The sequence below is a fragment of the Chelonia mydas genome, chromosome 9, assembly GCF_015237465.2.
Source record: "Chelonia mydas isolate rCheMyd1 chromosome 9, rCheMyd1.pri.v2, whole genome shotgun sequence".
Lineage (NCBI taxonomy): Eukaryota > Metazoa > Chordata > Testudines > Cheloniidae > Chelonia > Chelonia mydas.
The window spans coordinates 47,099,239-47,123,402 of record NC_057855.1 but is presented as its reverse complement, the minus strand read 5'-3'; the positions used below and the strand labels follow the sequence as shown (position 1 = coordinate 47,123,402).

The 24,164-nt window shown below is 49.2% G+C and overlaps 1 protein-coding gene across 5 annotated transcripts in view; it reads right to left on the bottom strand.

Moving 5' to 3' along the window:
• Nucleotides 1–24,164, bottom strand: part of NGEF (neuronal guanine nucleotide exchange factor) — a 113,182-nt gene that overhangs the window by 45,108 nt on the left and 43,910 nt on the right. For 2 of the 5 annotated variants that reach the window (XM_037909114.2, XM_043522635.1), the window contains 2 exons: nucleotides 5,286–5,501; nucleotides 3,545–3,687 (listed from right to left, as the gene is read on the bottom strand). In XM_037909114.2, coding sequence (XP_037765042.1) covers nucleotides 3,545–3,687; nucleotides 5,286–5,501 — 359 coding nt within the window. Of the gene's footprint in view, nucleotides 1–3,544; nucleotides 3,688–5,285; nucleotides 5,502–7,582; nucleotides 8,169–24,164 lie in introns of those variants that run through there. The other 3 variants (XM_043522636.1, XM_037909115.2, XM_037909116.2) reach the window with 3 other exon arrangements.

Here is a 24,164-nt window from a genome sequence, read left to right as displayed (position 1 = left end):
AGACTTCTCCTGTTCCTGGTAAATGTCCTCAGTGGTCCAAGTAGCCTCCTCATTCCCAGCTGTAGGGTTTTGCCTGACAGCTTACCAGAATCTCTAGGAGATTTCCCATTTTGGCCCATGACAGGCTTCAGCCTTCTCTCCCCACTGGTGTCCTGGAGCATCTCTTCCAGGCTGCCAAGATATCAAAGCCTGGACTGTTCAACAACTTGGCTTTCTGAGTCACTATTTGGACTTTATACTGGATTTCCACATAACAAAGCTTTGTTAAAGTGGAGCTAAGGCTGCTGCTCTACAGCAGAGCCACCTTATCCTTTCATGCCTCCAGAACATGGAACTCCAAAACCCAAACATGGGAAAATCAGGAAATGCTCATTTACACTCCCCTCCCCATGCCATGTATTCCTTAAAAGAACATGTTATGCTTAAAAAACAAAACCCCACAACCTTGAGAGAAACAGTTAAGATAACACTTCCCACACAAGAAACCCCAACAATCTTAACTCTGCCCATTATGGAGACCACGAGAAACTCAGAATGTCAGCGTACCTTATCCCTTCATAACATGTGTAGCCAGTACAGATCTGCATCTAACACACTATACAATAAGACTCTGATTTGTATAATCCCATAAGTCTTACAGTGTGATCTGTATATTTCCGTTGGCCCAGTAATATTTATCTTTTTGTGTGTGTGTGTGTGTGTGTGTGAATTTTAGAGAGGATGTTAAATTAAGCTTTACATAGAAACTTAGCTGCTCTACAGTTAAGGCTGTATAGCTATCAGCTGCTCCATAATTAAAGACAAAAACATCATTTATGAAACCAGTTAAGGTTGCTAAGTGACCACAGTTAAATTACCTACCACATAATTTAAAAAACTCAAGCACCTAAAGACAAGGAGATCAACAGCTAAATATATCATATATTTTACACTGACCACATATGTTACTCTCATCAAGTACAAAGATGTGCATTTTATCATAACACAACCATAACTCTGACCTATGGATTTTGGGGTTATATTTTATATATTTTTGTTATCTACATTTCAGGAACTATTACCTTATAAAGAGATATCAATAAATATATTCACTGATGTTTCTCACTTAACAATAGACAATCTAATGCTTTGATAATGTATTTATTTGGTGGGTTTTTTTGGAGAGTTAAGTTGGATATGCGGAGCAAGTGGCCCGATAGTGTCCACTTATTTAAAATATCAAACAAATATAAAAGCCACTGAAGTCTCCAAATTATACATTCAGCTAAGAATATATACCCGGGGTGGCCAAACTTACTGACCCTCTGAGCCACATACAACAATCTTCAAAAATTCAAGAGGTGAGGCGCACCTGCTGGGGCTTCAACCCTGCGGTGGAGTGGTGGGGCTAGAGGCTTCTGCCCTATGGGGAGGGGGATCTTGGGGCTTCAGCCCTGCAGGAGAAGCCTGTCTGGGCTTGGGGTTCAGCCCTGTAGGGAGCGGGGGTCTCAGGGCTTCAGCTCCATAGGAGGTGCTTGTCTGGGCTCAGGGTTCAGCCCTGCGAGGAGGAGGGTCTCAGGGCTTCAGCCCCGCAGGAGGCGCCTGTCTGGGCTCGGAGCTTCTGCTGAAGCCCCAAGCCCCAGCAGGCACATCCTGCAGGGTTGAAGCCAGGAGATCCACCTCCCTGCTGGGCAGAAGCCAGAGGTGACACCCGGGAGGGCCCATGGAGTCACATACCACACCCCAGATTTTGCCAGGATTTGATGACCTTGCTCAGTCACTTGGTACTACTAGGCCCCCTCCCTGCATGGCAGCTGCTGGAGCTGGCGAGCTGAGCGCTGCAGTTGTGAGGAGAGGCAGTGGCAAACAGCTGGGATCTGCAGGGAGGACTGTTCAGGGTAAGGGGGAGCATGACTCAAGCTGTTAGAGGGGGGCAAACCTCATCAGGTAGCAGTCGCCACTGGCAGAAGCCCTAGCCCCACCATTCTGCTGCAGGGCAGAAGCCCTGAGCTCTGCCCCCCAATCTGGTAGGCAGAGAATGGAAGGGTTTGTGGGGCTCTGTGAGCCCCACTTTAACTGTAAAAGAGCTACATATGGCTCTTGGCCACCCCTGATATATGCAATCTTGTGTTCCTGTTATTCTCATACTTGCCTTCCTCCTTCTGTCTGCACCCCTATCTGTGTTGCATTTTCTCCCTAGTTAGGCCCCAATCCTGAAAACTGATTTATGTGAGTGGACACACACACAGCCTGACAAAGCCACTGGGGTTCCACACAGGTGCAGTAATCTATCCACATGGATCAGATTACAGGATCAGATCTTTAGTTTACAGTCTCTTTCAGGCAGGGACTCTCTCTCTTATAGTATGTTTGTTCAGCCTCAGCACAATGAGGTACTGATTCTGTAATCCAAATAATATGCTTAATAGGGAAGTGTATTTATAATAAATTTAAGTAAATATGTGGATATGCGTTTGAGGTTGAATGTGTATATACATAACTTGTTGCTTTTTTTCAAAAGGGTTTTATGTTGAATTTGTATTTTGAGATTTTTGTTGAAAGAACCATATTTATTTAGACTTAGTGTAAAAGTGGCTGTGTTGCAACCCTGGTCCATGCTCCCATTCCCAGGAAGCCCTGGAGAAAATAGGAATCTCCCACTGCTTCCTGTAGAGAGGAGTGACTGGATTGCATGTACTGAAAGGGTTTGCCTTTAGATATCTTTGGCTTGTAGGCACCTTTTGATTGCTTTTTATTTGGGCTTTTCCTTATCTACCTCTGTGGCGTAGCCAGAGTGGAAGAAAAGCACACTAGATCAGCAATGGCTGGAGCATCTGGAAAATGGGAGTGGGGGGGGGGATACCCCAATTTAGTTTTTAAAAGATGTCTTGTTTTTTCATTTTTTGTTTGTCTATTTATCTGTCTAAGCTATTTAAATGTAAGCTCTTTGGGGCAGGGACTGTTTCTTGCTCTCCCTGCACAGCAGGGTCCTAATAAGGCCTCTTGGTGCTACTGTATCATAAATGATTGATGATAATAGACCAGTGAAGATCTGGATTGATGGCTGAGGAGGAGCTCTCTCCTGTGGGGAGCTTTTTCCACTTCCCGTGTCCTCACACCTTGAGAGCAGTGGAAGGTGGCACATGCCTGCTATTAGGGGGGTTAGTTCCTGCTCTCCAATTATTGCTGCTTTCAAGGTTCAAGCAACCTTAAGAACTACCAATTTCACACTAAGGAGCTAAAATCCAGGAGAATCTTATATCGATGGTATCTTTAACTAATATAAATTCTGCCCCAAGATTAAAAGGCTAGAAAGTAACCTACTTGAACCACTTCTTACAATTTTCAGGCCAAGTTTAGTTCTAATGGGTTATATGTAAATGTTTGAATTATTTTCTCTCTCATGTATATTCAGCGTCTTCACTCATCAGAAATGCACGAGTGAAGTCTTCGCACTCTAGAAATCTAGGAACACTGCCTGGGTTAATAGGGGCAGTATTTCTGTCAGACAGCACAATGCCTTGGGCAGCCCATAAGTTTATGGCACAACAAACATGGCCCTTACCTATTTGTTCAATGAGCGTTTTCCAGGAGTCAGTTGTCATAGGGTGAATCATTTGCAGAGTTTCAGGGAGAGCAGCTGGGCACTCTGGGAGCACGGGGCTCTCATCAGGGATAAGCACTGGTCCAGCCGTGGAAGGGGATTCTCTTTGGGAGAGAAATATACAGTCAGGCATTGTCAATCGAGCTGCCCTCAGCCCAAGCATTTGACACCCCCAGCTTCCACATACACCAATGGGCTCTGGCACTTACCAGCATCAGTGGCCAGCAAGACACACTATTTAGGGACCCTGAGTGTGTATCTTTCAGAACTACCCTATGATTCACCTCCATGGGGCAAGCACACTCCTTCCTCTCCAAAAAACCCCTATGTGCCACAGGGGCCGTCTTTGAGCACTGGGAGTGGAGGCTTTGGCCCTGCAGGAGAGCAGTAACCTCTCCTGATTCCACCCGGAGCTGGGGTATGGGATCCATCACGGATTGAGCGTAGCTCTGTGCAAGGAGGTGATAGAGCCAGCCTCAGAGTAGGTGTGTGTTTGTGTGTGTAACCGAGGGATTCTGGCTGGGGTTCAGCTCAGGTCCGTATAGAATAGGGAGAACAGAGGATGAATGCATCTTAGTTCCAGTACATGGAAAGGGGCAGGGGGAAGGGATGCTGAGAGTTCAGTCACATACCCTGGTTTAGGGAGAGGGAACTTGAATCTAGGTTCTCGCTGGAGTTCAGCCTGGATTGGAACAGGGAGATGGGGAGGACTGAAAGTGGGGAGAAATGGGGATCAGCCTCGTTGGTGAGAGAGATGGTGGCGGGGGGAGAAAGGAGTGTGATGAAAATCAGCCCCGGTTGATGCATAGGTATGGGGTGGGGGAATGTGACGGAGATGAGTTCTGGTTGTGTGTGTGTGTGTGGGGGGGGGTGTTGGAATGGAGGTCAACACCATGTCAGTAAGGGGGTGGAGAAGGGTTATAGGGGGTGTTGGAGGGGAAAAGGTGTGGAGAGTGGAGATCAGTACGGGTTGGGGCAGGGGAGGTTTGGAGAACAGCCCCAGGTGGGGCAGGGGGATTGGTGTGTTGTGAGGGGGGGGGGGGGGTGGAGAGCAGCCCTGGGTGGGGCAGGGGGATTGGCATCTTGGGAGGGGGTTGGAGAGCAGCCCCGGCCAGGGCAGGGGGATTGGCGTGTTGGGGGGGGGAGGGGGGATTGTAACCCCCAGCAGGGCAGGAGGATGGAGGGGGGTTGGAGAGCAGCCCTGGGCGGGGCAGGAGGGTTGGAGAGCAACCGCTGGCGGGGCAGGAGGGTTTGGGGAGGGGGTTGGAGAGCAACCCCTGGCGGGGCAGGAGGGTTGGCGTGTTGGGGGCGGGGTGGTTGGAGAGCAGCCCCGGCCGGGGAGGGGGATTGTAGCCCCCAGCAGGGCAGGAGGATGGGGGGGGGGGGGTTGGAGAGCAACCCCGAGCGGGGCAGGAGGATTGGGGGGGGGGGAGTTGGAGAGCAACCCCGGGCGGGGCAGGAGGGTTGGGGGAGGGTTGCAGAGCAACCCCGGAAGGGGCAGGAGGGTTGGGGGGCGGGGGGTGGAGAGCAGCCCCTGGCGGGGCAGGGTCCGAGCCTGCGGGTCACCGCGCTCTGGCTCAGAGTCAGGGGGCAGAGGAGGGACGCGAGCCCGGCGGTGGGTCCGCCTGCAGGTGGGAAGGGGTGAGCGGGTCCTGCGGCGGGGCGTCCCCTCCCCGGCTCGCCGTCAACCCTCGCCCCTCACCTGCCGGCCGGGCGGGCTCCGGCCGCGCTCTCCGCCGAGCCGTCGCGGTCCAGGGCGCAGGCGGCGCTGAGCGCCGCAGCCAGCAGCTCCATGTGAGGCTGTGACAGCGGCGGCGAGTCCGGCTCCGAGCGGCGGCTGCCGAGCGACTCCGCAGGCGGAGCGGGGCTGGGGGAGGCCGGGCGGTTGCCACGGCAACGGGGGTAGGAAGGCAGCAGCCTGCGCGGGAGGGTGATAGAGACCTGCAGCGTGCGCGGGGGAGGGACCCCCGGCCCGGCTAGAGCCCCCGGGACACCGACCGCCCCCCTCAGACCCCCGTAGCCCGGCTAGAGCCCCCGGGACACCGACCGCCCCCCCGAGCCCCCAGGAGACAGACCGCCCCCCTCCCCCTGAGCCTCCTGGACACCAACCCCAGAGACCCCGGGAGACCAACCAGCCCCCCAGAGCTCCCTGGCCTAGCTAGAGTCCCCGGGAGATGGACCGGCCCGTCCTGAGCCACCGGGAGATAACCTGGCTCTCCCCAGAGCCCCTCACCCCACAGCCTGGCTAGAACCCCCGGGAGATGGACTGGGCCCCCAGATGTCCCATGGCCTAACTAGAGCCCCCAGGAGATGGACCATCCTGGAGAGAGCTACACTCCCCCAACAGCCCCCTCCCCAGCTAGAGACCTACACCCCCCTGATAGGTGGCACCTGTCCAGATAGAGCCTCCCACAGCTGCACCCCTTTCACAGAAGCACCCTTGAGAGAGCTCTCCTCAGAGCCCACTGCCGTGGGTACATCACCCAGAGGCAGACATGCCCCCCTGCCACACACACATTCCAGCAGCCACCACCCCTATCCCCAGCCAGAGCTCAGAGACATGTGCACCCAGCCACCCCTTAACTGCCTCCAGCCCAGCGCACACACAGAGGACCTCTCCCTAGCCCCTCAAACACAGAGCACAGGTCTTCTCCCCCCCCCCACACACACACAGAGGTGTCCCCTACCCCTTGCCTCCTTGAGTTTGGGGCACAGAACCCCCCTCTCCCACTTCGTCTGCACCTCACTGCCCTGGAGCAGAATGTGTGTTTTGGAGGGGAAGTGTGGCGTTTTTGGATTACTCCCAGATTTGGTGCATATTGTACATTTCTTCTACTGAAGCAAATTCTGAGATGGAGGATAACTGGGACTCAGAATAATTCCCTCCTCCAGTCTCCCCTCAGAGGGACTTTCTCTCAAATCCAAATTACCACACAGACAGAACAATTACCTTCCTCCCCAATACAGGGGATTTTGCACCTTCGTCCTTCCACCCCCCTCTCTACCTAAGAATTGTCAGCTCTACAGGGATTTTTTTTTTTTGCTCATACAATAAATATCAATATTTTCAGCACTCTAAAATCTGTCTTCATTCAGGTAATCTTTATGCTGCCTCAGGGGTGACTCCGCTTGAACTTTGGCATCCAGTCACACCCCTCTGATCAGTCTGAAAACTTGTGGACAGGCTGGGTGCTGCTTTGCTAAAACTTGCTAACTCCCAGGAAAAAAAGGTAATTCATGCCAAATAAAATCTGAGGATTTAAACAGGAAATTCTCAGCTAAATTTCCGAGACAAACCTTAATTTACCCTTTTGCATATATAAATATGGCTTTTTTCAATATATAATCATACAATTTAGGCAATAATAATGAAATCCATATGTGGGTCTCAAGGTATAGACAAAAGCAGCTTTTTTTTCTCTATTATACTGCATTATTTGCCAAATAATGCAACAGGATAATTTGGCGCAACCTCTTCCAGTTACACCGGTATAAATCCAGAGAAACTCATCTGATTTTAATGGACACCATCTGGGTTTACAACGGTTGTCACACACATCCCTGGTAGAGCCCCTCTTGGCTGGAAACTCCAGGCTGCTGTGTTGAGGAGGGGACCCAAAACACTAGATTCATGTGCTCTTAAACTTCCCTTGGGCAGAAAAGGTTATAGCCCTTGACATTTTTAGCACATTTCCTGAGCATAGGCGGGCTGTTACCACTTTATGGAAATGGGATTACAAAGCCTAGCTGCCCTCAGCCCCCAGGACCAACAGTGACCCACTCCCAGACTCCCGAGTAGCTTAAGTTCACCCTTTCCCAGAGTTCCATCCATGGTCGCTCTATGTTTAGTTTAACTCTTGAGGGGCACATATTGGTGAAGCAAATCAACACACAGATAGACTTCAGAAAGTTTTCCAAACACAATTACTCTTTATCTCTCTTGCAATATTTAAGTAAAGATGTAGGCAAACAATAAAACACCTATGTGTATTTCCCTACCTCAGTTTCCTCACCAGTCTTGAGCATTCTTTGGGCTTCAGGATGCCCCCTTCTTGCACACAGTTTCTCTCAACCATGGTGTCTCTCTCACCTGTGCCCCAGTTTCTTTCTTTCTGGCTGATCCCTCAATTAAACAAGCCCACACTGCTATGAAAGCATTAAGCATGCTTCTCTCCTGCCCAAGCTTTCTGTGTGACTCAGGGCGTCACCCTACTTACCCAGTCTCTGTAGTTTTAAAGGCTAGTTCTTTTTCCTCCTGTTTGGGGGAAATATTCCACCCAGAAAATCCTAGCTCTGCAGGCAAACTTGGTTGAACTGGTTTCCAATCCTCCCTCAGGTAACCTTTCTTAGCATACACATTGTTTGGGCAGAGCTCAGTGATTAAAGTTAACTGCTCTCCTTTGTCCCTAGTCTGGGGCTTATGTAACACAGACCTGACAGCACCTGGCTAACTCCACATCCATGATACAGCAATTTCATAATACCAGTCAGAACTCATAAATTGTACATACACGGATTTCCTAAATCATCACAACCAGTGTTACTGAAGAATTTGGCCTTTTGTGAGGGTTTGCTGGGAGAGGTTATCAGCTGCTAGTGGTCACAGAGGGTTTTGATAACTCAAACGGGGATCATGGGATAGTCATTGCATTTGACAGCTAATAAGAAAAGTCCGGGGCTTATCACAATGGGAAGTTTGAGAACTGGAAGGGGGGTCTGTGTTTTGTCACATCTGTGAATATGATGGAGTGAAGAGCGTTTGAGACCACAAGTGGGGGTCAGGCATTTGTTATGAGTTAGAGGGTCAATATGATAGGAAAGCTGGGTGATACAGCACTTACCAGTCATAGAGGGATCTGGGGGACAGACAACTGTGAGGAGGGCCAAAGGCTTGGAAATGGGGTAAAGTGGTCAAGAGCACTGGTGGCAATGAGGCTGGTTTATCTGATCAGTGGACAGTGATTGAAAGCTGAGCCCTTGTCGTGGAGGTAAGAGTATTGGAAGAGTTGATAGCGGGGGGGGGGGGGGGGGGGGGGGGTCAGAGAATTGATACTTACATGGGAGGATAATCACTTTAATGAGCCTGTTCCTGGTAGAGTTAATAGCCGCCTATTTTTCACTCCTGCCTCAGGAGAAGGGCCAAGAGTGAGGTAGTTCTTCCTAAACCCATATCTACCAATCTATCTACCAGAGCAGCTATCTGCTATCTACCAGAGCAGCAAAATGCATGAAGTTTTACCAATTGTGCTAAAATGAACACAGTTTTAAATATGGGTTTCAGAGTAGCAGCCGTGTTAGTCTGTATTCACAATAAGAAAAGGAGTACTTGTGGCACCTTAGAGACTAACTAATTTATTTGAGCATAAGCTTTCGTGAGCTACAGCTCACTTCATCGGATGCATTCAGTGGCACTGAATGCATCCGATGAAGTGAGCTGTAGCTCACGAAAGCTTATGCTCAAATAAATTTGTTAGTTTTAAATATAACTTTCCTGGGCACCTATTTAGATACATCTCACAAGAAACTGATGCGTGTTAAAAGGTTAATGAATTTAACTTTAATAACTTTTGTGCTAGTATTTCTAAGCCAAATATTTTAACAGTTAGTTCTTATATTGCATTTTTTCTCTGTAGATCTGAAAACTTTGTACAAAGTTTGGAAAGTATTATCTCCATTTTACAGATGAGGAGATTGAGTTACTACTGAGAAGTATAATGTAAGATGCTCAAAATTGCAGCAAGTCAGTGGCAGAGTCAGGAGAAGAACCCAGATATCCTGACCCCTATTTTGCTGGGCCACCCTCTCAGGGGGTAAGTCTAAGACAAATCTGAACTTTTTAGAAACGTAAGCATTTTGGGTTATATGCAAAAATAGAAAACATATTTTTTTCCACAATTCTATAACTGCCTGTTAATTAAGACAGCCTGCATGTTTTTTCTTCAAACTTTCCACAAAAACTCACCTTTGGGCTGAGATGAAAGCATGAAAAATATGCATCCAAAATTTTTTTTAATTGAAAGCTATGAGGAGATGAAAACAGGAGTTTAGAGAATGGAATGCTTTCTGTGACCATGGGAGGTCACTACTGTGATAATAAGGAACATCCCACATTTTAGTCCCATATAAACCTGTTCCATTTTTAAGCACTGACAGGCTCATTTTTCTTCCCCTAGGAAGAATATTTTTATTTTTAAACTTTAATCTTTGAAAAGTGTTGCCCTTTCTTCCTTGCCAAATACACACCACCTACTCCTACTTCAGTCTCTAGATCTATAACTGAAGAGTTCCTTGTAATCAGCACAAGTGCTTAAGAAGCACACCAGAAGAAAGGGCTCCTCACACCCAGCAGGGGAGAGGAGTGGGAAAAAGAGAATCTGACTACTGGCATGACGTGCATTTTAAAAATGATGCATCAATCCTGCAAGCTAGTGAGCACCTCCTGTTAGGTGCTGGGTGCTTTCTGCTCTCACTGATGTCACAGCAGACACAAAGCAACTTGAAGACTGGGCTCTAAATTTAAAAAAACCAACACAGTTCCTCTTTAGGAATTATAGGGTTTTCTGAAGCACCCAGACACTGGGAATTATCCCCATGTGTGCCTCTCCTCCTTTCATTAGCCCTCTTGGCATTGGGAATGTTCGGTGTGGCTGTGCTAAGGAGAGGGAATGTGAGCTTGTGTGTATTTCTTCAAGGATGTATGGAGTGGAGTGGTTGCCAAATGTCCTTAGCTTTAGCATAGAGAAGATTTTAAATTTGGCTGACCTGGCCCATGGCTATATTAAAAATGTGATAGTTTACTGGAGTTCATAATTTGCCTATTTCAATAGTATAGTTATGGCTGGATTTTTATTCTAAACCCCTATTTTGAGGTGCTAATAGTTTTTCAAAGTAATTAATCCATTGGACTAACATTGCTCATGTATATTTTAAGCACAAAGGTGAATTTTATTGGAAAGCTTGACAAAAACCTCACTTGGCTGTTCCTGAGGATGGAAAAAAGAGGTTTTTATATGTATTTGTATTAATTTTTTTGCATTAATCTTCCTCCTACAGAAACTAAAAGAAGAAACACAGAGCACCCAGACCAGCAGACCTTACTTGGCGGGGGGGAACCCCCCCCCCCACTGACTTCCAGTCAATGGGAGTATTGCATAGGTAAAGGGTACAAATGGGGTTCAGACAAACAGCCCTGTTCAACCAAGGCCAGCTGACTCACAGGAGAAATGTGGGGTCAGTTATAACTTCCACTAAGGCTATACCTAGTCAAGTATGTTTCATGATTCAGTTAGACAGCATGCGTCTGCTGAGCAGTGTTTTCTGCAATGATGAGTAGTACAAGCATAACTTCTATATTTTGGTAGAGTGTTTTGAGTGTTACATCAGGTCCTATATGTTATTTTTGCACAGGAATTCAGGCATCAGTTTCTATTTTTCACTTTGTTAATCACAGTCTCTAAAGATACCATCTGTGCACAATTTTCACTCCTGGGCCTTGTCTTTCTAGTGTGGGATCAATGGAACTCCCCAGTCCCTGAAGTTTTTTGGCCCCCACTTCCAACCACTATCCTTTGAACATTGAGTCCTTTGGTTCATTCTTCACCAAAGGAGTTCTATCTCTTCTGACTCTGCTTTGGTTCTGTGTCCCTGTGAGGTACCAATCCTGCACTGGGTCAACGGAAGTGACCACTCATGAGCCCAGGAGACCATACCCCCTTTCCCCTGCTGTGCGTGCTCCAGATGGAGGGGACAGATAAAAGGAGGCATCCCAGCTCAGTCAGGGCTGGTGGAGGAAGGATGTGTGCTGCAGGCTCCTGCAGCAGAACCATTGACTCTCTAGGCTGTTGGGACTGTGGACCCTGACTACGCTGTGGACGACTAGCAAACCACAGAGACTGATGGAGATGCCGAGCCACTGTCAGCTGAGGAGACGCCCGAGATGGGCTTTACGGTAGTAAGTGACCCAGGGAACGTGTTAGGAGCCAATGCCTGAACCCTTAATAGGCAGTTTAAGAACCTGGTGTGGTAGGGTGGGCCCAGGTTCCCCAACCGTCCCACCCTTGTCTGCAATTGCCACTAGGTGTGGCTACTGGGGACTCTGGATATAGACTGAGTGTTTGCTCTGTCCCGCCCAGGGGCTGCAGACTGATTGTTTGCTCTGCCCTGCCCTGCCCTGAGGGTCAGAGCCCCAACTGCCATTGTTTGCTCTGGCCAGTAGGCCCAAGGGCTACAGACTACTTGTTTGCTCTGACCGCCAGGGGTCCTGAGCCCCTTGATCATGATTGCAACAGGGAATCCTGACAAACCTGTGACGGGTGTACCAACCCTGCCCTGGGCAAACAGGGGCGGCCCCCCACTCGACATGCCAAGCCCCCAGGACTGTCCCATTTCAGTTCTGTATTGCCTCGGGTATCCTTTGTATGGTGTCTCTGTCTTCCAATTAGGTCTGATTATTATTTTAAAATTAGCAATCTTTGATTCTGTGTGTCCTTTGCACCACCCATTATTAAGGTTGTCTGACATTTCCTTTTATAAAATGCTGTTTTCAGTTGCTTATAATAACTTTTCCAAACTTTAACCATTTGGGCTGAAATTTTCCATTCTGTTGTCTGCCTTGGGCTGAATTTTTGTGGCAAATTTCAGCCAAAATGTTTCAGCTGTTTCTCAGAATGAGTCTAGGGGAAAAAAGAATTGTTTTGCCCATGTTAAAAAATTCTGGTCACCTTTTCTTTGAAAAATCCTTGTGCCCCCATGCTTTCGAGCAGGGATTTGAAATTTGGCAGGGAGATATACCTTAGTGTCAGTGATGTGGGGCAAGAGTTTATGAGGGTGGAGACTGGGGACTTGGATGTTGGTCAGATGGTTGGGAAGGGAAACAGACTGGGATTGGGAACGGGGGCAGAGACCAGGACTCGATGGACACAGGGACTGGGAGCTAGTAGGTTGGGGGGAGATTGAGATTGGATGAGAAGCTGTGTGGGAGCTGGGACTGAGAACCAGTGAGGTGGGGGGAAGGAGGTGAGGAAAGGAGAGACAGAAATGACAAGGATCCAGTGTCCAGGGGGAGAATTGTGATTGGCTGGGCAAAGAGACTGGGACCAGGAGCAGGGAATAGAGGACACAGATTGAATGAGGAGCGAGACTGGGGGCATGGCTACATTTGCAGATGTAGAGAGCTTTGAGTTAAACCCGCCTTCGGAGAGCGCAGTAGGGAAAGCACTGCAGTCTGTCCACACTGACAGCTGCAAGCGCACTGGCGTGGCCACATTTGCAGCACTTGCAGTGGCATTGGGAGCGGTGCATTATGGGCAGCTATACCACAGAGCACTTCTTCCCATTATGGCACTGTGGCTTGTGGGAAGGGGGTGGGGAAGATGGGACATTCTGGGTCCTGTCCCAACACCCCGTGATGCATCAGTTCGCATCCCAGCAATCCCTGTGCTTCCGTCCACATTTGATGCCATCTTTCAACATTTTTTGTACTGCGCGCTCTGTCTTCCCTTTCAGTCTGCGGGAATGGAGCCCGAATTGCTGAGGAGTATGCTGATGAGTCTCGCCAGCACGTCATCTTTGGCAGTCGAGTTATTCCTTATAATCCGAAGTGAGAGTGAGGGCTCCGACGATATCGACTCGAGTAACGCATATGACATGAGTTTGCTTGTGGCATTCACGGACATGCTCACCATCGTGAGCGCCGCTTTTGGGCTTGGGAAACAAGCACTGAGTGGTGGGATCACATCGTCATGCAAATCTGGGATGACAAGCAGTGGCTGCAGAACTTTCGGATGAGAAAAGCCACTTTCATGGGACTGTGTGATGAGCTCTCCCCCACCCTGCAGCACAAGGACACGAGATTGAGGGTTGCCCTGACAGTGGAGAAGCGGGTGGCTATTGGAATCTGGAAGCTGGCAACTCAAGACAGCTACTGATCGGTCGCTAACCAGTTTGGAGTGGGAAAGTCTATCACTGGAATCGTGTTGATGCAAGTTTGCAGGGCTATTAATCACATCCTGCTCAGAAGAACCGTGACTCTGGGTAATGTGCATGACATTGTGGCTGGCTTTGCACAAATGGGTTTCCCTAACTGCGGAGGGGCGACAGATGGCACGCATATTCCAATTCTGGCACCAGCCCACCTAGCCTCCGAGTGCGTTAATCGGAAGGGGTATTTCTCTATGGTTCTCCAGGCGCTTGTGGATCACTGTGGGTGTTTCATTGACATTAACGCAGGCTGGCCCGGAAAGGTGCATGATGCACGCATCTTTCGGAACACTGACCTGTTCAGGAAGCTGCAAGCTGGGACTTTTTTCCCAGACCAGAAGATCACGGTAGGGGAAGTCGAAATGCCCATTGTGATCCTTGGAGACATCGCTTATCCTTTAATGCTGCGACTCATGAAACCCTACAGAGGGAGCCTTGACAGCAGCAAGGAGCGGTTCAACAACAGGCTGAGCTGGTGCAGAATGACACTGGAGTGTGCTTTTCGCCATTTAAAGGGTTGCTGGCGCTCTCTGTATGGGAAGCTGGACCTGGCTGATGACAGTATCCTCGCGGTTATATCCGCGGTGCTGTACCCTCCGTAACATTTGTGAAGGGAAGGGTGAATGATTCACTCAGGCATGGATCTCGGAGGTTCAACACCTGGACGCTGAATTTGAACAGCTAGAAAGCAGGGCTATTAGAGGGGCCCAGTTTGGGGCTGCAAGGATTAGGGATGCCTTGAGGGAGCAATTTGAGACTGAAAGCCACCAGTAATGTCTGGTGCCCTGCACGGGAGTGAAGTGCAGGGGTTCCAATGTTAGTAGGAATCTGTGTTTGCTACGCTGACTTGCAGTGCCTGTTTCTTTCCTGGGCTAAGGTATCTTTTACTTTATGCAATAATAAAGAATGTTTTCAAAGCCAAAAAATTCATTTATTGAAAAGAAACACAACTGCTTGGGAAACAGAAAGGGCAAGGGGATGGGGTGGGGAACAGTACAATCACAGATTTGCCTATGTCCTGTTATCATACTTGGCCTTCCTGTCTGGAGTGCTGTGCAATGAGTGCTGCACTTCAGGATGGCTATACTGCATGGTGATGGGGTTTGAGTGCAGTGGGTAAGGGTCGTAGTTTTCAGGGCTGGGTGGTGAAGCTACAGGTGTTGGATGCAGCTGGTGGCGGTAAGAACCCGGATGTTGGGGAAAGTGGGTTGGAGGTGACATGGGGGCATAAGGGAAAGAGTTTTGGGAAAAGGGCTGCAGGGGGTGCGGGCTTGATAATGCTCTGCCTCATGGCTATGAGCGCCTGGATAGAGTCCACTTGGTTCTCCATTATGCTTATCAGCTGATCCATGCTTTGCTGCCGCAGCACTGCACTTTTGTGCCGTGCTCCTCATTCTGCTGGCGGACCCTTCTTTCGCTGTCCCGCCACTCCTGCACTTTTTGATTTTCATTACTTGAATGCTGCATTACTTCTTTCCGATTCTTTGGAGTCTTTAACTCAGTGATAACACAGATGGCTGAGATCTCAAGGTTGCATCTGTAAAGGCAAAGTGCAACACTTAACAGAGGCAGCATTGTTCACATCAGACAGAGCAATGATTTCCCCGTACTTAAGGGCAAGCAGAGTCTACACAATAGGATAATTTGCCTGTCCCAAAACAAGCGCACATAACCCACAGGAGCCCCAAAATGGCGAGTAAGCACAGGGTCAAACGTAACTGATTGTTTCACGGCTGTACTGTCCTCTGGGTTTCTGTGCCGTGGGGAGAGCCAACAGTGGCAGGGGGCCCATGTACTGAACACTGTCCCCATCTTATCCACAGGAGTTCATCCTGGAAGATATCTCGCTGCTGCGGGTGACCTGGGAAGCAAGGGAGGGTCTTCTGCTGCAATGCGGCTTCCACCCTGGCCCATATGCAGCTTGCCTGTGTGCAGCAATGGTCCTCCCGCCCCTCACACACAGTGGCACGGACAAGTTAGCCTTACTGGGACAAGGACCACAGTGGCTCTCCCAAGAAACCTGCACAAGCACATTGCCCAAGTTCTGGATGAGACCTTTGAAGAGATAACTGAGGCCAATTACCGCCATGTGAGAGAGCACATCAACGCCCTATTCCGCATCTAGGCATGCATGCAGCCCTAACCCTCCTCGCCCCAAGAGCCCACACCGAACAACTTCCTTCCCAAAATAAAAGCTGCTTACTGGGAACCTCCTCTGGTGTTTGTCCTTCTCCAAGAACCAGCTGCCGTGACTGGCTACCTTCCTCCTGGCTTGAGAACAGCTCCTGGCTGCATGCATCTAGGGATGCCGGGGTGTCTTCCTCCGCCTCAGCACCCTTGCTCCTGCTTTGCTCCTCCTGCCTTGTTGCACTGGGCTCTGAAGTGTCCATGGTGATCCTCGGAATGGAGGTGGGGTCGCCCCCAAGTATTGCATCCAGCTCTTTGTAGAACTGGCAGCTCGTGGGGGCAGCACCGGAGTGGCGGTTTGCCTCACGGGCCTTGCGGTAGGCATTCCGCAGCTTCTTCACTTTACTCCTGCACTGCAGTGCGTCCTGGTTATGGCCCCTTTCCATCATGTCCCTTGATATCTGCCCGAAGGTATCGTAATTCCTACGGCTCGAGCGCAGCTGGGACTGGACAGCTTCCTCCTCCCAAACACTAATGAGGTCCAGCACCTCGCCATTGCTCCATACTGGGGATCGCCTGGCGCGTGGAGGCATGGTCACCTGGAAAGATTTGCTGAGAGCACTCCACGCCTGGCTGAGCAAACAGGAAGGGGATTTTCAAAATTCCCAGAAAATTTTAAGGGTGGGTCTGATGGTTGGTCACCTGAGGGCAGGGCAGTAGAGTTCAAAGCGATGACCAGAGTGGCTAGAACAGGCATTGAGGGACACTTCTAGAGGCCGATCAGGGCACACTAACAGACTAGGGCGTCCACACTGGCGCCGCGGCGCTCCAGCGGGTCGCACAAAACGTTATTCCACTCGCCGAGGTGGAGTACCAGGAGCATTCTAGCCGCGGAGTTAGAGAGCTCTACGTGCCTTTAATGTGCTCTAACTCGCAAGTGTAGCCAAGCCCTGGGAATGTGAGTGGGTCTGGGATGTGACTGGAAACCAAGGTGGAGAAGAGAGAGAGATTGGATGAGGAGCCAGGGGGTGGGACTGGAACTGGCTAAGCAAGGAAACTGGGGACAAACAGCTACAGGGTTATGCGGGGAAGGGGATTGGGAGTTGCCTGGCAACGAGAGTGATAGTTAAGGGGGGTGGCAGAAACTGGGATGGGGAGTCCCAAGAGGTCAGACTATGAATCGCTGAGGAAGGAGACTGGGACTGGGATGAGAAGCCTGAAAGGTAGATACTGGGACTGGCTAAGTGAAGTGAATGGGAGTAAGAGAGAGAGCCAGGTGGGGGTAGGACATGTCTCTGTGATGCAATAATATAGACCTGGAAGAAATTTTTTGGATGAAACTTTTGTTGCCAAAAAAATGCAGATTTGGGTCAACAACAACCTTCTGCAAATTTGCGTCAAATTCGCCAAATTGTTTGTCAGCAGAAAAAATTTCCAAAAAAGTTAAAACATTTCAACTTTTTTATTTGAAATGACATTTTGTTTTGAATTTTACTACATTTTATTTAAAAGATTTAAAAAACAATAACAAAACCTTGAAATGAATCATTTGACCCCAAACAAACTTTTTCCAACTTTTTTGATTTGAGGAAAATTTTGAAAAAAATTTGTTTTGGGTCATTCCAAAACAAAAAAATTTCAGCTCAGTTGCCAAATCTGAAAATAGGTTATTTACACAGCTCTAGTCATAGAATTTCTGACTTTTCAGTTTGCTTTTTTTAAAACCTTGGAAATTACCTGCAAACAATAAGAACATTATTAAGGATGCAAAAGTCAAGCACTCAACAGTTAGGAAATGCCAGAATTAAGGTTGCCTGTGCAACTTTAATTTGGCCCCTTTGTGCATATGCATTCTGATAGTATTTAAATAACATGGTCACATGCTAATTTTTCCATACCCCCTGGACCTGCCCTGGGGATGAGGCATGGTTGAGTAGTAAAGGAGACTTGTCTGTAGGACCCCTGCTTCATTTGCTGCTGAAGTTGGAAGGTGTGTAGTGAATATAGCAGGAAGAGAAGGGATGATGTCAAGGTTACTGCCATTGAATTCTGCCATGGAGAATTGGTTTCTGTACTTGCCTGTGCCACAGTTCCTATCTGATGCTGGGCAAGTCACTTAAACCAAACTTTTCACTGATTGCATTGTCCTCATTTTCTGGGTGACAGACTGGATGCCGGGCCTGATTTACAGAAGTGCTGCTCACTCACAGCCGCAACTGAAGTCAATGGGAGCTGTGCTTTGAACATATAAAGTTCTAACTACTCTGATAAATCAGGTGCTAGGCACCCAAATCGGGAATCTAAAAGAAGTGGATACTTTGACCTGAATTTCTTTGTGTATGTTTCCCACCTGTGACATTAGGATAATAATATCCTCTCATCTCACAGGGGTGTTGTGAAAACAAATTAATTAATATTTATGAGCAGTCAGCTACTATAGTAATGGGCATCATAGGCTCTCTGTCCATTGTCTGAACCTAGTGAAATAACCAAATCAGAGACCAGAAGACTACAGGAACAAGGAACTCCCACTCAGATTTACTCCAGGCATTCTGCTCTACGCAAGGCACCCAGAAAAAATGGAATAGGGGCCTGCAAGTTAAGAAAACAAATTCCACAAAAGTTTTCTCTGGGGAGATTTTGGACTGTATCCATATGCAACACTGACATTCCCATTGCTCTGAATAGCCATAACTGCACATTATCCTGCCAAAATGTCTTGCTCTCACAATCTAGTTTTTTCTTTATTTACTGAAATGGGTTCTACTTTCTTTGCTCTTGCCAAACTCAAATATACTATCATTTTCAATAATCTTGGGCGCTTCATCAGTTTGATAGCTGCTATGTGATCTGGGTTGCAGTTATCTTTGTGATAGTCCTCTCTCCTTACATGCTATCCTAAAAATCGAGATTAGCAGGAATACTTTTGCCAGCAGCCCTCAGATGTGGATACTGGGTATTGTGGGGGCATGGTAACACAGGGCATTTTCTGTTGTGAGCCCTCATTTCTGAACCTAATTTTCTCTGTTGATCCAGCAAAGCTTACTGTGATGGGGTGTATCTACCCTTCACTAGTTCAGCAAGGGTTAAGCATTCACTGTGGGCTCAGGGGGTCACGCCTTCTCACCCTTGCTGGGAATGCTCCAGCTGAAACCAGGATATAAAAGGAAGCAGCTCAACTCAATCTGGACTGACTGAGGAAGAGAGCAGACACACGCTGCAGGTTCCAGCCAGGAAGCCACTTGAGCATCAGACTGCGGAGGCTAAAGATGCCGAGTCCACTGAGGACCCGCAGTTGGCCACAGAGACAGAGGGAGAAAGATGGCAGAGCTGCTGGAACTGGAATCACAGGAAGTGGCCCAGGGAACGTGTTTGTGGAGGTTGGAACCTGAACCTGAAACCAGGACTTGGATGCTGAAACAATTTGTATAGTGGGGATGCTGAGAGCCATTGAACCAAACTCTAAAGCCTGTATATGATTGAAATCACTTCAAGCCAAGGAGTGTGGGAGCATCCCCAGCACCCCTAGTTCCAGCACCTATGACCAGAACTACTGTTTGCATAGGGCCCCGGAGGTGGGACTCAATGGAATAGGGTGGACCCAGGTCTCCCTACCTGCGGCTGTGCCTGCTGCTGGGTGCAGCAACTGCCCAAGATACTAGGCACCATTGCCTGAGACTGTGAACGTTAGGCACTACTGCCTGAGACCAAGGACTCTGGCTGCTAGGCCTCGCCACTCTGAGGACAAGGGCAGCCTCATGGACTCTGGCTGCTAGGTAGGGTTGCCAGGAGTCCATTTTTTGACCGGAAAGCCCAGCCGTTAAAAGACGTTAAAAGTTGGCGGGGCTGGCAGGCTCCCAACCTGCCTCCGCGCAGCTCCAGGAAGTCCCTCAGCTCCTAGGTGGAGGGTTGGCCAGGGGGTCTCTGCGTGCTGCCCCCGCCCCAACGCTGGCTCCACAGCTCCCATTGGCTGAGAAGTGAGGATGGGGAAGAGTGAGCAACAGAGGGAGGGGGATGGAATGAGTGGGGGGCAGGCCTGGGAGAAGGGGCAGGGTAGGGGTGTTCCATTTTGTGTGATGGGTTGCTAACTTTCTAATCACACAAAATTGAACATTCTTGCCCTGCCCCTGCCCTGAGGCCCTTTCCCCCACCCACTCACTTCATCCTTCCTCCCCCACCCTCACTCACGCATTTTCACTGGGCTGGGGCAGGCGGTTGGGGTGCGGGAGGAAGTGAGGGCTCTGGCTGGGGGTGCAAGCTCCAGAATGGGGCCAGAAATGAGAGATTCATGGTGCGGGAGGGGGTTCTAGGCTGGGGCAGGGGGTTGGGGTGTGGTAGGGGATACTGGCTCTGGTCTGGAGCTGCGGGCTCTGGTCTGGGGACAGAAATGAGGGGTTCAGGGTGCAGGAGGGGGATCCAGGCAGGGGATTGGGATGTGGGGGTGAGGGCTCCAGTGGGGTGTGGGCTCGGGTGGGGCTGGGGATGAGGAGTTTGGAGTGCAGGAGCGGGCTCAGGGCTGCGGCAAGGAGTTGGGGTTTGGGGTGCAGGCTCTGGGAGGGGGCTCAGGGCTGGGGCAAGTGGTTGGGGTGCAGGAGGGGGAGCGCAGAGTGGGCTCCGGGCGGCGCTTACCTCGAACAGCTCCTTGGAAGCGGCGACGCATTCCTCAGCTCCAAGGCAGAGGTGCGGCCAGGCGGCTCTGCGCGCTGCCTCTGCCCACAGGCACCATCCCCGCAGCTCCCATTGGCCATGGTTCCCAGCCAATGGGAGTTACAGGGACAGCGCAAGGAGCCCCCCTGGCCGCGCCTCTGAGCTGAGGAACATGTTGCCACTTCTGGGAGCCGTGCGGAGCCAGGTAGGGAACCTGCCGGGGGGCTCGTGAACCACTGGGTGGGGGAGACTAACCCCAAGCCTCACCCCTTCCATCTGAGGCCCCGCCCCTTCTGCGCCCCCCAAACCCAGAGCCACTCCACTGCAGCCGCTGGCCCCCGCTCTAGGCTGGCTAGTGCCCACAGCCCCCCCAGCCCCAGTGTGCTGGGAGGGAGAGTGTGTGGTGCCGCTGCATCTTCCTGACCTCCGGCACACTGGGAGAGAGAACACGCGGCACCACCACAGCCCCGGGAAGGTGGGTGGCATGGCCCCAGCTCCTGCAGGGACCATGCCTGGCTGTTTGGGGCGGCCCAGCCTTTTCTACCTGCCGCCCATGGAGACTGCTGACAGGAGCCACCAGGGTCTCTTTTCGAGTAGGTGTTCCAGTCGAAAATGGGACACCTGGAAACCCTACCTACGATGGGGAGTATCAACCCTACGACACTTATGTTTGTTGATCTTCAGGGTCTGATGCATGGCTCACTTCTTTACTAAGGCTTTATGTGGAGGGAGATGGTTTGAATGTTTTTTCCTGAATTCTTTTGGAGCTGACTTTTTTTGTCAACTTTTTTACTGATTTATTTTTGTTTCAGGTTGACTTAAATATGCTTGGAGGCTTCACTGGCTGTCTTTTTTTTTTAAATGGGTTTTATTTATTTTAAATTAAAATTTTTTTTGTTAAAAATAGGAATTAGAATATGGTATCATTAGGGAAGGAATGCACATGCTCCTTGAGTAACTCCAACTAGGTACAGGAAATGTGACATGTTAAAATCTGAATTTACTGCTATTGGCACTGAAGGTTCTGTTTCGGACCCTGAAGCAAAAAATCAGTTATTCACTCAGCTCTAATGGAGAGCCTATGTTATGAGGAGACTAAAAGAACTTGACTTGTTTAGCCTAGCAAAATGAAGGACGAGAGGGGAAGGGTAATGACTGATCTCCGTAAATACATCAGGGGGGAAACACCAAAGAGGGCCAATAGCTATTTAAGATAAAAGACAATGTTTGCACAAGAACAAATGGTTATAAACTGGCCATGAATAAATTTAGACTGAAAATCAGAGGAAAGTTTCTAACGATCAGAGGACTGAGGCTAGTGCCCGCAGTGCCCCCCCCCCTCCCAGCCCCAGAGCACTGGGAGGGAGAGCGCCTCTCAGTAGGAGTAGTGGGGTCAAAAATTGAACTAATTTTAAGATGGAGCTTGATATAGTTATGAATGCGATTATATGACAGGGTTGCCTGTGTTAGCAGGGGAATGGACTCAATAAGCCACGAGGTCCTTTCCAGATCTGTGTCCCTATGATTTTAAAGTGCTTTAAAAATTGTTGTTGTGCACTCGGAGATGGCCACATGTCAGTAGTAGGTGAAATGATTCTGTTTATATAGGTGTCTTTGTCTAGTCAGTCTGGGCTTGTTTCTATGAACACTTAGTGCGTAAATCTACCTGGCACTAGCCTGCTGGCCACTAAGTGTCCATGTGGAGCCTGCTAGTGCATACTAAAAGTTCCATAGTGCACTTTGATCTACCCTGCTTCGAAACAAGAGTAGATTAAAGTGCACTGGGTAACTCTTAGTGCACGGCAGCATGGTCCATGTGGACAGTTAGTCTGTGATAGTCTAGTGCAGGGTAGATTTACACCCCAGCTTACCACAAACTCACTGCTTGTCTAGACAAGTTCTACATCTGCCATATAGACATAACCATGTGATGAACTGTACTTATAATCTAAGTTCCCTCTAAGCCGCCAGTAGGATACAAAGAGCTGCGCAGGCACACAGCCACAGGGGCCTGAAGAGGGGAGCAAGTTGGGGGCATGAAGGGCTACTGCGTGCCTCTCCTCAGGCCCTGGAGCTGCTGCCAGCGGAGAGAAGCACCTCTCTCCCGGAGCTGCTGCTGGTGGGAAAAGAGTCCTCTGGCCCCAGCTCCAGGGCAGTCTGCACCCCGAACTTCTCATCCGCAGCCCCACCCCAAAACCCACATCCCCAGCTGGAGCCCTCACACCCTGAACCCCTCATCCCCGGCCCCACCCCAGAACCTGCATCCTCAGCCACAGCCCTCACCCCCCGCACCCTAACCCTCTGCCCCAGCCCTGAGCTCTCTCCCACACTCCGAACCCCTTGGCTCCACCCCCACCACACATCACCTCCATATTGGTGCACATAACAAAATTCATTCTGCACATGGATATAAAAAATTAGGGGGAACATTGCTTATAATGTTCCTTTGACTCGCCTGCACTCTGCCGAGTAACCAGTTTCTCCAAGGATTGATCTAGCATGCAGCATCCCACATTTCTGAGCAGCTAAATAGACTCATAGACTTTCAGGCCAGAAGGGACCATTGTGATCATCTAGTCTGACCTCCTGCACACTTGCAGGCCGCAGAATCTCACCCACCCACTCCTGTAATAGACCCATAACCTCTGGCTGAGTTACTGACGTCCTCAAATTATGATTTAAAGACTTCAAGTTACAGAGAATCCACCATTTACTTTAGTTTAAACCAGCAAGTGACCCATGCCCCATGCTGCAGAGAAAGGAAAAAAAAAAAAAAAACCCAGGGTCTCTGCCAATCTGTCCTGGGGGAAAATTCCTTCCCGACACCAAATATGGCTGTCAGTTGAACCCTGACCATGTCAGCAAGACCCACCAGCCAAACACCTGGGAAAGAATTCTCTGTAGTAGCTCAGAGCCCTACCCATCTAATGCCCCTATCATGTCATTGTAGGCAACCTCATCATACCATCCCCTCCATAAGCTTATCAAGCTCAAAGTCACACCATTAAAAAAAATGCCTCAGAAATGTTTCCTCCTTTTCCCCCAAATAAGGAATTCCCTTCCTCCGTCCTCCCTGCAGCTTCCACAAAAGTTACATTGGCCCAAGGTTGAGTATGGGCAATATTCAGTCCTTCCCCAGTTGTAAGTTTAAGGTCTGATATTGTGTGACCATGCAGCGTGCTACAAACAGGAGTTTTATTCTATTCAAAAGAAGCTTTCCACTTGCTTCTAGCTCTGTCAGATCCTGAAATATTAGACTTTAAAGTTATGGCCTTTTTATGTCTAGAAAAGCTACTTTTAGATATTTAAAATTTATTCGTTTTAATTTTCCATTCCCTGCAAGTATGTCCAGTTAAACTTGCTAGGCACTGAGGATGTACAGATGGAGGGATATGAAAAATATATATTTTAAAACATTTTTAAAAAATTGTATATTTTTTCTGTAAAAATATGGGACACATACATAAATCAGGGTGGTGCAGTTATAAAGGTTTTAGCAACATGTGTTTGGGATGACTTGCGTCAGTCTCTCATAGAGTCACCATGCGTGAGCGATGTGGCCCACCCAGAATCACGCCCCAACACACTTTGTATCATTCTACATTATCATATATATTCTTTGTTGTGTGTGTGCCTGTGCACACAAACAAATGAGCTGATAGTAGTCCATCTTTCAGACAGAGGTGGCTCTATCCTCGTTAGCTACTGCAGTGCCTTTGACTATTCGGTTGGCTGAGGTCCAACAAACATAACTGATTACCTCAGCTAACCTTTCTCTCTCCAAATTGGAGGCTTCATATCCAGCATGAACCAAGAAATAATCTAGTTT